The 14,302-nt window shown below is 41.7% G+C and overlaps 1 protein-coding gene across 1 annotated transcript in view; it reads left to right on the forward strand.

Annotated features, from left to right (window-relative positions):
- Positions 1-9,372, forward strand: part of ctr9 (CTR9 homolog, Paf1/RNA polymerase II complex component) — a 62,485-nt gene extending 53,113 nt beyond the window's left edge. The window contains exons 23-25 of the mRNA XM_048545547.2: positions 1,142-1,244; positions 1,417-1,526; positions 8,509-9,372. Of these exons, the coding sequence (XP_048401504.1) occupies positions 1,142-1,244; positions 1,417-1,526; positions 8,509-8,926 (631 nt within the window). The 3' untranslated portion in view covers positions 8,927-9,372. The remainder of the gene's footprint in view (positions 1-1,141; positions 1,245-1,416; positions 1,527-8,508) is intronic.
- The last annotated feature ends 4,930 nt before the right edge of the window (positions 9,373-14,302 follow it).

Consider the following 14,302-nt stretch of genomic DNA (forward strand, 5'->3'; position numbering starts at 1 on the left):
TGTTAACTCTTTTTTTCCTTCACAGATGCTGCCAGACCTGCTGAGCTTTTCGAGCAACTTTGTCCTTGTTCATGATTTGCAGCATCTGCAGTTCTTTTGGTTTTTATCAGAGGCTAGGGATCTTGCAGTACGTGACTCTCCATCTGAGCCTCTAGTACCTGTACACCACCTTCAAGGCACCAGTTTGGAGTGTGATGGCATTCTCTCAACTTGGCTGGGTGAGTTCAGCTTTAAAAGCACTCAGGCTTGACACCATCTGAGACAAAGCAGCTCACTTGATTGACACAGTATCTACAATCCCTTTTCCTCTAATGCACATTAGCAGCAGAGTTTACCATCTACTGCACTGCAGACATTTATCAGGGCTCCTTAGACAGCACTTTCCAAACACAACTGCTGCTACATATTAGGAGAAGAGCAGCAGATATTTGGGAATGCCACCAGTGAGTTCCTCTCCAAGCAACTAACTATCATGACTGGAAAATATATTGCCACTCTTCTGTTGCCACAGGTGAAAAATCATGGAACTGCCTCCCTAGTGGCATTGTAAGTGTATCTACACCAAATGGACTGCATCAATTCAAGAAGACTGCTCATATCTGCCTTCTTGAGAGGAATTAGAGGTGGACAATAAACGTTGGTCTGGCTAGCGAGGCCTACACAGCCCAAATGAATTAAAAAAAAGACAAGGAACCTGAGTTCAAATTCCACATGCCCATGCGACTAAGTATAGAGATAGGAAAGTTGGAGCAAAAGTAGGCCATTCAGCCCATCAAGGGCATTACATGTTCATTTTGAATCGAAACAATATTAAGAATTATGAGGAAAAGGCAGGAAAATGTTATGATGTCATAACATTCAGCGAGCTAGTGTGGACAAAATGGCTCAAATGGCCCCCATCTGCACATAACAATTCTGTGATTCTGTAAGTTGTAGTAATTTAACAACTATTTTCTTATACACTCTCACTCCATCTAACTCCTCCTTTTTTGTTCCCTTCATCTTTCTCTACATTTGTCTTTGTCCTTCCCTTCCCATCTGCCACTCCCTTCTCCTTCCTCCTTCCCCCTCTTCCCCCCACTCCTTGTTGTCCCTACCCCTCCTCTTCTCCACCATCTATTTCTCTCTGTCCTCTGAACAGACCACAGAGACCTGCTGAGGAGGGCAGTGACGATGAAGAAGCTGGCTCACATGCCAAGAAACCACGCAGACCAAAAGCAGGAGAGCGGAAGAAGAAAGAAAAGGTTTGTGTCAATCACATGACAAAGGTTGTTTGTTGAGAGGCAATTTCTAACTCTGTTCTTTACTGTTAAACTATCTGTTGATTTCTTCCATCTCAGTTGAACATAACCCTCAATGTTGAATGAATTTATTTGGAATATATTACTTGGTGGATTAAACGTATGTGTTCTGTAGGTCAAACCTGAACGACTCCCACCTTCCATGAAAGGTAAAATCAAGTCAAAAGCAATAATTTCATCCAGTGATGATTCCTCTGATGAGGGGGCACTGAAGATAGCTGAAGGGTATGTAACTGTGGCATCAACCTTTTAATAATGTGTTTCTGTCATGGTGTGTGAATGTACACAAACGAATATGTGCGTTTTTATGCAGGTAGTAACATTTGAATGATGACAAGGTGGAACTTGCTGGCACACAGTGTATTTGAGGTGAATAGCGGGGGTGCATTTAAGAGAAATCTACCTAAACACAAGAAAGGAAGAAAGTAAAGGGCTATGTTGACAAAGTGAAATTTCTTTGATGGAAGGGGACTTGTGTGGATCAAAAGCACTATCAGAAACATTTTAGTTAGTTCGTGGGACCTGGGCATAGCTGATGAGGTAAATTGCCTTTGAGAAGGTCATGACTGTTTCTTGAACCACTGCAACCCAGGCAGTGCTGTTAAGGATGGGTTGCAGGATGCCAGTCTAGTGACAGTAAAGAAACAAATGAGATAGTTCCAAGTCAAGATTATGTAACATGGAAGGAACGTTCAGTTGGTGATGTTACCGTGTGTCTCTTGCCCTTGTCCTTCTAGCTGACAGAGGTCGCAGGTTTGGAAACCTTGGCAAGCTGCTTCGATGTGTCTTTGTTGAGGTGAATTGCATATTTCTATGCTGTATGTTCTATGTGATATGACGTTGACACAGTCAAGTGACAGGCAAGGTGCCAGAAGGGCCCATGCCCCCATTGTAAGCTGGACAAAAATAGCAAGAAAAGGAAGAAAAAGAATTCTTAGGAGAATAGGGACACAATTTTGCAGATTAGCTGGATATCAGCTTTGGTGAATGTTACATCTGAATTACAGGCTAATATTTTCAGCAATCTGGGTATCAGCATCTCGGTCTTTTGCACAAGTTTCTTTATATTTTTCAAAGGTATACTGAAAAGTGTTAGCATGCTTGGCAGTTTTGGTCTTAATTCTCAATTTGCAGCACAATTTGGATTTGGGGAATGTTTCCTTGAACATATGCACACATCTTTAAAGGGCCATTGCTTGTGTGATACCTGCTCATTAATATGTCAAAGGGCAAGAGGACCATTCACCATCTTGATCCTGCTGTGCCACTTAAGATCAAGGCAGATCTGATTGCAGACTTAAAATCATATTCCAAATTACTCTGATAATCTCTCACCTCTTGTTTAACAAGAAGCTGTCGGCCTCTGCCTTAAAAATGTTCCAAGATTCTGCTTCACCTATCTTTCCAGGAAGAGAATTCCAAAAACACTCAAACCTCTGCAAGAAAAAAAGTCATCTAATCTCTGTTATATTGACAACCTCTTCTTATATCGTGGCCAATGACTAATTCTCCCCTAAGAGGAAACATCTTCTTCATATCTACTTTGTCAAGGATCTTCAAACAAGACTGCTCTTTTTCTTCCAAACTCAAGCAAGTAGACACTGGCCTATCAAACCTTTCTTTATAAGACAACCCAGACTTTAATCTGATAAAACTTCTCTTGGATCTGCTTCCAACACTTTTGCATCCTTCCCTAAATAAGGTGGCAAATACTGTACACAGTATTCCAGATATTATCTCACTAGTGCCCTGTATAACTAACAAGCATATTTTGTTCCGTTTTCCCTCACAATAAATTATAACATTCTATTAGCTTTCCTAATTACTTGCTTATCGTAGTCTTTTGCAATGCATTGATTAGGACCTCCACGTAGAGTCATACAGTGTGGAAGCAGACCCACCGGCCCAACTGGTGCGTTCCAACCATATTTCCAAACTAAACTAGTCTTACCTTGCCTGCATTTGACCTACATCCGTCCAGACCTTTCCTATTCATATACTTATCCAAATATCTTAAATGTTGTAACTGTGCCTGCATTCACCGCTTCGTCTGGCAGTTCGTTCCACACACAAACCACACTGTTTAAAAAAAGAAGTTGCCCCTTATTACCTTTTTAAGTCTTTCTCCTCTCCCTGTAAAAATATGCCCTCTAGTTTTGAACTCCCTCACCTTAGGGCAAAGATTTTTGCTATTCACCTTATCTGTGCTCCTCATAACCTTATAAATCTCTATAAGGTCACACCTCGAGTGGTTAAATTCTCTGGTGATTATGTTTTTCCTGAGTTCCTCCATCACTTCCATTTCTGATAGCTGCTTTTCTGACAAGCTCACATTACTTCTTCCTCTATGCTCCACATTATTGTGTGTTAGGGGACCTGTATACCAACACAAGTGATTTCATTTCTCATCTGTAGCTAATCTGGTAAATTTCTCACCATTTACATAATATGGTTCTGTTTAATTATTTGTACAAAATGGCTAATTTCATACTTTCTTACACTAACTTAATTTGGCAGATCTTTACCCACTCGCTTAACGTATCAGTTGTTTTAGTGAGGGGTTGGTTAGCTCACCTAGCTGAAATGGGTAGTTTACAATGCAGAGCGATGCCAACAGTGGGTTCAATCCCATTAACTGAGGTTACCATGAAGGACACTTCTCAAACTTACCCTCACCTGAGACATGGTGACCTTCAGGTTAAGTTTACTGCCAGCTGGCACGCTGTAATAAGGAGCAGCTCTATGGCTCTCTGAGACTACGGTAACTTTACCTTTTTTTATCTTTTTGTAGCCTCCTTTGTCATTTTCACCACTAACTTTCCTACCTATCTTAGCGTTATCAGCAAATTTACCTTTCATAGCAACCATGCTTTCTCTCTCTACATCTAAATCACTTATGTAAATTGTGAAGTGAGGAGGTCCTATTGCTAGTCCCTATGGCACAACTCTCAATGCCTTTCCAACCTGAAGAAGATCCATTTATGCCTATCCTCTGCTTCCTCTTAACCAGCCAATCTTCTGTCCAAGCCAATATACTACAAATGACATCATTTTATTTTCCTCTAATGTTTAACAGGTGCTTCTGGAAATCTTGAGTGTAGTGCATATGCCAGTTCCCCTTTATCCACAGCATGTAACTTCCTCAAAAACCAAAGAGTGGTTAACCTTCATTTCCCTTTTATCAAACTAAGTTGACTCTGCCTAATTACATTTAACTTATCTAAGTGCCTTTACTGTAACTTCTTTAACAATAGTTCCTTCTAACATTTTCCCTATGCTAGATGTTAAGCTAACTGGCCTATAGTTTCCTGCTTTTTGTCTCTCTCTCCCTTTTTGGATAAAAGAGTTATATTTGCAACATTACCCCATTTCAAGGCAGTTTTGAAAAATTAACACCTATGCATCAACTATCTCACTAGCCATTTCTTTTAAGACCTTAGAATGAAGTCCATCAGCACCTAGGCACTTGATAGAGCCTAGGTTCAGCGATTTACTTGGTACCACTTCTCTGGTGATTATGTTTTTCCTAAGTTCCTCCATCACTTCCGTTTCTGATAGCTGCTTTTCTGATAAGCTCACATTATTTCTTCCTCTATGCTCCACATTATTGTGTGTTAGTTAGGGGACCTGTATACCAACACAACAAGTGACTTCGTTTCTCATCTGTAGCTAAATCACTTCCACATCCTGCTTTTCTGAACTTGGGTCCTCACTCCCTGTTATGCTAACACTATAATTAACTCAGAGAACCTTCCACTTTGTCTTAATTGCCCGTCCTTCCTAAATGTCCTGCACGCTTCAATATTCGGGAATCAATCCATGTCATCCTGCAGCCATATTTCTGTAATGGCTATTAGATCGTATACATTTTTTTTATTTGCACACTCAGTTCATCTGTTTCGTTTTGAATGCTACTTGCATTCAGAGTTGATACAGAGTTGTTAATTTTATTATTTTATTCTTTTTGTAACCTTTAGTCTTATCTGTTGATTTAGTCGTAGACTTATACTCTATGCTTCCCTGTCATGCTCTGTTTATCATTTCTTGTATTAAATGACTCCTGAGGCAAGCAGCCCCAACAGACTGGAGATCATCCCAACAGTACATATTCCACTTTCTCTAGTCGTGATGCCAGTGTCTCGTGGTTCCAAATCCAGTTTTCCTGGTCTGGAGTGGAGATGTTTGCTGATGATTGCGCAAAGTTCAGAACCGTTCATGAAAAGCTGAGATACTGAAGTAGTCCATGTCTAAATGCAGCATGACCTGGCCAATACCCAAGCATGGGCTGACAAATGACATTCATGCCACACAAATACTGGGAAATGACCATTTTCATGAACCATCGCTCACTGACATTCAATGGTGTTGTTAACTTTACTGAATCAACATTCTGGACATTACCATTCACCAGAAACTGAACTTGGCTAGGCATGTAAATGCAGTGGTAGTTCAAAGGCTAGGAATACCTTGCCTCCTGACTCCCACTTGCCTGGATGGATGTAGCTCCAACATACTCTAGAAGCTTGACACCATTCAGGACAAAGCAACCTCTTGATTGGTACCACCATCCACAAACATCCGCTCTTCCCACCTCTAGTGCTCAGTAGCAACAATGTGTACTGTTTACAAGGTGCACTGCAGAAATCCACTGATCTTTTGACTGCATATTCCAAACCCATGACCTCTACCATCTAGAAGGGCAAGAGCAACAGATACAGGGGAACCTGACTACCTGTTAAGTTTCCTTCCAAGCCACACACCATCCTGACTTAAAGGTATCACAGTTCCTTCAGCATTGTTGGATCAAATTCCTGCTATTCCCTCCCTAATGCATTGAGGATTGCCAAAGGGCAGATATACTCGGCAGTGAAAGAGGGCAATGTAATCTACCTAAACTAATTCTTTGGCTAAGAGAACTGTCTTATGTCAATTATAAAAGGTTTAATAGCAGAGCACTTGGAAAGGAGTAATAGCACTGGACAGTCAGTATGGATTTACAAAAGGGAAACAAGGTTGACAAATCTCAGAACTTTCTAAGGATGTAATTTGTAAAGTTGATAATCTAGTAGATGAAATTTATTTTGATTTTTGAGAAGGCTTACAAGGAAGTGTGTAAAATTAAAGCGCATGGGATTGGGGATCATGTACTGACTTGGATGAGAATTGCTGGCAAACAAAAAAAATTAGGAATAAACAGGTATTTTTCTAAGTGGGAAGCACTCAGTAGTGGGGTGCCACAGGGATGATTGCTTGGATCCCAACTATTCAGAAGATATATTAATAATTTAAATGAGGAAATAATTGTAATATAAATTTGCAGATGTCCCAAAACTGGGAGGGAGGTTGGACTGTGAGAAGGATGCAGAAATGCTTCAGTGTTTAGAACAAGTTCAGTGAGTAGACATTTGCATGACAGATAAAGTATAATGTGAATAAATGTAAGGTTATTCACTTTGGTAGCAAAAGCAAAAAGATCATTATTTGAATGGTGATAGATTGGGAAAGGGAGAGTTGTAGTGAGACCTAGGTGCCCTCATGCACCAGTGACCAAAAGTAAGTATGCAAATGTGCAGCAGTCAGTGAAGGACGCAAATGGTGTGTCAGCATTCATAGTGAGAAGATTTGAATACAGGAGCAGGAATGTTTTGCTGCAGTTGTATAAGGCCTTGGTGAGACCACAATTGGAGAGTTGTGTGTAGTTTCGGTCTGCTTATCTAACAAAGGATGTTCTGGTTATGGAGGGTGTGCGACAAAGGTTTACCAGACTGATTCCTGGAATGACAGCCTACCTATAAAGAGAGGCTAGGATGGTTAGGATTATATTCACTAGAGCTTAGAAGAATGAGGTCAGGGTATTTCATAGACACCTGTAAAATTCTAACAGAGCTAGATGTAGTAAACCTAGGAAGGATGTTCCTGATGACTGGGGAGTGCAGAACGAGGGCTCCCAGTCTAAGGTTAGAACATAGAACAGTACAGCACAGAACAGGCCCTTCAGCCCACAATGTTGTGCCGACCATTGATCCTCATGTATGCACCCTCAAATTTCTGTGACCATATGCATGTCCAGCAGTCTCTTAAATGACCCCAATGACCTTGCTTCCACAACTGCTGCTGGCAACGCATTCCATGCTCTCACAACTCTGTGTAAAGAACCGGCTTCTGACATCCCCTCTATACTTTCCACCAACCAGCTTAAAACTATGACCCGGCGTGTTAGCCATTTCTGCCCTGGGAAATAGTCTCTGGCTATCAACTCTATCTATGCCTCTCATTATCTTGTATACCTCAATTAGGTCCCCTGTCTTCCTCCTTTTCTCCAATGAAAAGAGACCGAGCTCAGTCAACCTCTCTTCATAAGATAAGCCCTCCAGTCCAGGCAGCATCCTGGTAAACCTCCTCTGAACCCTCTCCAAAGCATCCACATCTTTCCTATAATAGGGCGCCCAGAACTGGACGCAGTATTCCAAGTGCGGTCTAACCAAAGTTTTATAGAGCTGCAACAAGAGGTTGTGGCCGTATAGGACTGAGATGAGGAATGTCTTCAGCCAGAGAGTGGTAAGCCTGTGGAATTCTCTGCCAGTTGAGCAGAAAAATTGAACATTTTCAACAAGGTGTTAGATAGAGTTCTTAAGGCTAAAAGTGTGAAAGGGTATGTGGAAAAGGGGGGAACAGGGTACTGAGTTGGATGGTAAGTCATGATAGTTTTGAATGACAGGTTCAACTTGAGGGGCTGAAACCTTTCCAATGTAATAATGAGTGTGTGTTTTCCCTGACTGGAGAAATTAAGTGGTCCACCAATTTGGACTGAAATTAGCAATTCCTTTACTCAGGGTTGTGAATCTTTGAATTGCTTCACTGTATATGTTCAGTATATCTAAAATAGAGTTTGTTATATTTTTGGGAATTAAGGGATATAGAAATCAAACAGGGAAATGAAGCTGATTCAATGACAGACCAGACTCATGGGACTTGTGTGCTTTATTCCTTTTCTGATTTATGTTCTTATGAATCCCAACATTGAAACGTGGGTTTCTGGGATGTAGCAGTTGCTAAGTAGCTGTTCACAAGGGTCTCTTAAGCTTAACCTTAATATGGGCCACAACGTAGCTGCATTTTATCCATAGTCCAGCTACAGTGTATTCGAAGTGTAACCAGCTGAAACTTTCATACGACCACAGACTAACCACTACTTCATTCTTTCCAGAAATGCCCGGGAGAGTGGGTCAGATGAGGATGAATCAGCTGACAAGCACAGGAAGCGAATTGTGTCTGAGAGTGAGTCAGAGGATGGGCAGAATCAGGGCAAGTCAGAGAGTGAGGTGGGCAGCAGCCCAAGATCACGGGCCGCGCGTTCAGTTGCTGACTCCGATAGTGATCATTCAGCCAATGGACAGCCTCAGTCAGATCACTCAGGAAGGAGTAGATCTGCCAGCTCGTCATCAGGAGGGGAGGGGGACGAGTCTCGGCCTGCTTCACGAGCCTCAAAGAATTCAGACCAGCAGTCTTCTGATGGAGGAGCTTCAGGCCAAGGCTCAGCTGTTGAATCAGATCAAGAATCCAATCCTGGGAACGCTCGTCAAGGATCTGTGTCTCCCACACAATCAGATGATGACAGTGACTGATTGCTGCCTGCTCTGATGGTTCCTTCGATCTCAGTTGACCTTGAAGTCTTAGCTCAGTGCGATCGATCTGAGAACTGAGTCGATACTGATGTTTAGACAAGAAGTCCCTTTATTTTATTGGAAACTGTGAAACATGGTTTTTCATACTTTGACAGACGATTGTGATATCTACTCAGTTATTTTTGACTCAATGTTTCGTACCAGAGATGGTCTGAGGTTTGACAGCAGTCAGGCGCTGTTAAAAGTGGTAAAGTGCTTTGGGATGTCAGTCAAGCTGTTGGAGGCTAAATCCTGGTTTATGTTGATCAGAAAAGAGCCAATATTTTAGGAGACAGGCACTATAGATAATGATAAATGTGACCAATGATTTTTTTTTCTTGGAAACCCTTGTAAACCAAGAGATACTTATGACATTTGTTAAATAAATGTTTCATTTAAAATGAAAATATTCCATTGAATAATTTTTTATTAAGTAAAAGCTGATAGTATGTGTGGGTTGAGGTCAGTATTTCAAGTTCAATTTCTGCCACTGAATTAACCCTCTTCCTCAAACCCTTATCTCCATTTACCCACCTTGAAAACTTAAACCTGAATATTGTTGCCTCACCATCATCTTTACATTTTGATTAATCGACTCGCAGCTCAAATAGCTTCCATAGTTTGAGTACCTTTCGTGTGAGAAATTCTTCCTAAATACAATCCGAGGAGCCTAGTTTTGCCCTGTTTTTGGGGGAAATACTTTTCCTGTCAAACCTCTTCAGTAATCTAATGAGGCTAGACCACAGTTCACAATCTCAATGCAGGGGTAAGGAGTTCAGCACTGAAATAAACAGAAATTTCTTCACACAGTTGATGGTGAATGTTTGGAATTCTCTATCTCTGAGCTATTGCTTAGTCCTGAATTTTATTTAAGACAGAATTTGATAGATTATGGTCAGTAAAGGTTTAGGCAAGCAATGCTGGGGTAGGAAGTCAGCCATGATCAGACAGTATGGAATGGTAGTGCAGACCTGACAGACACTATATGGTCTACTCCCTATTCTTATTTATTTTGTTCGATTATTAATCATTATCACTGCCTAATTTTCTGAACTCCAGAGAATATAAATTTAGTTATTTCCATTAACTGCAAAGCCTTGAAGAAAGTTCTGCAGGAACCTGTTTATACAGCAATATTTCTTACTGTCCTGCATCCTTTTCAATGGATTTAATTCAAGCTCCTTCCTAATTCAGGTGGACATGAAATAAGACTGTGTGACTGCGCCAAATTGCTATGGATGCTGGAAATCTGACATAAAGGCAAAAAAAACTCAGCAGATCTGGCAGCATCTGTGGAGAGAGAAAACTAACATTTTCAGTCTGTGATTCTTCTTTGGAACTCCTGTTCTGAAGACTCGCATTGGCCTTGAGAACTTAATTTTGTTTCTCCACAGGCTCATAGACCTGCTGCGTTTCTCTAGCATCTAATGGTTTTACGTGTGATTGTACTAACTCTCTTCACTAACTATCTTGGTCTGGTCACAGATCTTGCTCGTGACCAATTTTTAACAAGAGATATGATTTGACAGGAAAGTTTTTCAATCTCAGCAGGTTGAGGGCCAACACTAGGATGATCTGAATACAGCCCTTGATGCAATTAACATTCAGACTATTCTCCGTGATTGGTGTCTCACTCAACATCAGCAAAAGCTCTCCATCGGGATGCACCCCACCCCAGATAAGCAAATACACCTCCAGTTATTGATGGGGAGACTTTGGAAGACACTGAGCATTTCCCATGCACAAAGTAGTTGCTATCACAGAGGGGATTCAGCACAATATCAGTTGCCAGCCTGGCAAATATAGCACACTTGAGTTTTCAACAATACAGGTTTCCATATCAGGACAAGCTTTGTGCCTGCATTGCAGTAGTCACTGCCTTTCAAATATGAGAGTGGAACTTGAGACATCTTTCAGAGGCATCCCTGAAAAGTGTTTTCCAAATCAAGTCTAAGGTCATTTTAACTGTTCCCTCTGTTCAAAAATGCTGCCAGACCCCCTAAGTATATTCAGCACTTTCTTTACACCCTTTGAACTTGTTTAACTCCAATTCCATGTGTTCTGGATTGTCGTCTTGATAAGCAAATCCTCCTTTCCCCCCCCCCCCCCCCCCCAAGTCACCACCCTTCATTCTTTTGAACAATTTGATCAGCTTAAGCCCCTGATCTCACCACCTCTAGTAAATGTAAGTTTTTATCCTTTTTGCATCTCCAATCTCACTTCGAAGCCCCTCCGACTTCAAATTCATGAGGGGAATGATCTGTCAGGATGGAAGCTTAGCCCAGGCATCCTATTCCTAATGAACGGCTTGAATTTCAAACTCATTCCTACTTGCCTCAAGTGACACATGAATCATAATTCAGAATTGTTAGAAACTGCATTGCAATAATCATTTGAGGTCACATCTGTGTTTAGGATGTTCAATGATTAATAACTTGGTGCCTGTGAGAATTTCTGAGAGACAATCGCCAAGTAGTGGCCTAACTCTTTTAGCCAGGCTGAGAGAGGCCCCCCCAACACACACACACACACACACACAGTTGTAGTGCTCTAACGAAGATATTCTTTGTTAGCAGTGCTACTTTGAACAGTAGCATCCTGCCTCACACAGGTGCTCAAATGGTGCAAGATCAGACAGTAGGAGAGTCTCCGAGCAGCTCAAAGAACTCAGTCTAGTATCGTGCAGGAGCTGAAAGGTGTGTGCCCAGCAAGTGCTCTCTGTCCTGGGGGAAGCACTACCTTGATTTTGCCAACTGGGAGGGAGGCAGGGGGGAAAGAATCACATACATGAAAAGGTAAGTCTTTGCTCCTTCTGGTAAGTGAAGAATCTGCAATGAGGTTTTTTTTCAGGATAAGTAAGGATCCAAGTCACATGAATTTTTATATAAATTGAACTGAGAATCTTGTGTGATTGAGTCAATGAAAGTCTCCATGATACCAACACATTCTCATGAAGCATACATCAAGGAATTGGTTCCATTTGTGATTTTAAAATGGTAATGAGAATTAAATCATTGCTTGCTATGTTAATATTAATGGATGTAGGGGGCCATGGGAGAAAGTGAGATTAGACATATTAAAAGGGACTGAGGCAGAGAGTGGGATTAGAATAGAAGAAAATCACATGGCAAAAATATGTTACAGGCTCAATAGGATAAATAGCCATTTTCTGTACTGGCATGTTGAATAATTCTAGAATTTTCCAAGAATGTTCAACATCAATGAAAGTGCTTTTGTCATGTTAAAAACACCATATTCCATTTGCATTCAGCAAGATCACCCAAACAGGGAAGTAATTGCATAAATGACTAAAAATAAATCTGTTACAGAGTTGAAGGGGTTTTTGCACTCTTGCCTGAGCAGGTAGGTGGGATCTTGGTTTAGTGAAAAAGGCTGCATTGGCAATTATGAAGCACTTTCTCAGCAGATTCTCACATGCTAAAGTTTCTTAGGTCTGACTCTCAACTGCAGGACTCCTTCAGCAATGATCCTCCAATTGACAGTACAGCACTCCCTCCATACTGATATTCCAACCATGGTGCACTTCCTCAGTATTGCTGTTAAAGCATCATCCTGGATTGGTCCTCAAATCAGGATATGGCAATGATCGGAATCCCCAGCAAGTCAATGTTTTTCTCCTGTATTAGATATGACTGACCTTGACCATGAATATTCTCTTTAGAGCAATTAGCAGAAAGTTAACATGTAGGTAAAGAAAATAGCACATACCTCAATCCTTTGTAATGAGGGCCAGAGTAGAATGTAGTTTCTGGTGTTTAAAACAAATGAGACCCAATTTCTTTGAAACTGCCTCAATCTGGTATGTTTAACAGGTTGGACATGGTGTTTCCAGTGGCTAGGCATAGCCTTTGGGGTAGGAGTTGATCGTTTGGGACTGAGATGAAGCAAACATTCCTCAGAGGGCTGTGAATTTCTATTCCATCTTCTATCCAGTCAATTATCAAAATGTTTTCTGGAATAAAGGATAAGGCATGGTGGCTCAGTGGTTAGCATACACAGTCTCACAGCACCAGGGACCTGGTTTCGATTCCCGCCTCAGGCGACTGTCGGTGTGGAGTTTGCACATTCTCCCCATGTCTGTGTGGGTTTCCTCCCAGGTGTTCTGGTTTCCTCCCACAGTCCAAAGATGTGCAGGCTAGGTGGATTGGCCATGCTAAAATTGTCCATAGTGTTCAGGTTTGGGGGGGGGGGGGGGGGGGGGGGTCTGGGTCTGGGTGAGATGCTTCAAGGGGCGGTGTGGACTTGTTGGGGCAAAAGGGCCTGTTTCCACACTGTAGGGAATCTAATAAGTTTACCCTGATTTTCATTAATCCTCTCTCCTAATTCATTGAGCAATAATCATTCAAAATGGATCCTTATCCCAAGAATAAACACACTCATTTCTACTTGCATTTCATATAACATGTAAATCATATACCAGGGTGACCAGAATCTATACAAAGTATTGGATTGAAATTAGTCATTTAAACAAATTGCAAGTGTCTGAATTGTGGTGCTTTAAATGGACGTAGCTGGTGTGGAGTTATCACAGAATTCCTACAGTGGGGAAACAAGCCCATTGGACCAACAAGTCCACACTGACCCTCAGAGCATCCTACCCAGACTCATCCCCCTAAATCTACACATCCCTAAACACTACAGGCAAATTTAGCATGGCCAATTGACCCAGCCTGCACATCTTTGCACTGTGGGGAGGATGCTGGAGCACCCAGACGAAACCCATGCAGACGAGGGGAGAATGTGCAAACTCCACAGACAGTTGCTCAAAGGGTGGAATTGGGCTCCATCACAGCACCAGGAACCTGGGTTTGATTCCATACTCAGGCAACTGTATGGAGATTGTACATTCTTCCGGTGTCTCCTCCGAGTGCTCTGGTTTCCTCCTACAGTCCAAAGATGCACAGGCTAGGTGGATTGGCTGTGCTAAATTGCCTGTAGTGTTCCAGCATGTGTGACTTAGGTGGGATGCTCCAGGGGTCAGTGTGGACTTGTTGGGCTGAAGGGCCTGTTTCCACACAGTTGGAGAGTCAGTACTGAGGGATTGAAGGAGGTTGTTGTAAAAACTGACTTTTGAGAAGCAAGTGGAAGAAGCCTGCCCCACCCCCAACTTACCCCTTCCAAAAGGGGGTCTCCATTTCCACAGTAACATGTTAATTCTTGTACACCATGTGAAATGGCTCAGCAAACGCATCAGTTGTGTTAAACTACTACCAATGGGTCAAGAAAAAGATCCATCTCCTCCATTTGGGAATGGCCATGCCATTTAACGTTTACATCCTGAGAATAAATACAGAAGGCATTTTGAATTCTTCATTT

The sequence above is a fragment of the Stegostoma tigrinum genome, chromosome 17 (genome assembly GCF_030684315.1).
Source record: "Stegostoma tigrinum isolate sSteTig4 chromosome 17, sSteTig4.hap1, whole genome shotgun sequence".
In the NCBI taxonomy this organism is placed as follows: Eukaryota; Metazoa; Chordata; class Chondrichthyes; order Orectolobiformes; family Stegostomatidae; genus Stegostoma; species Stegostoma tigrinum.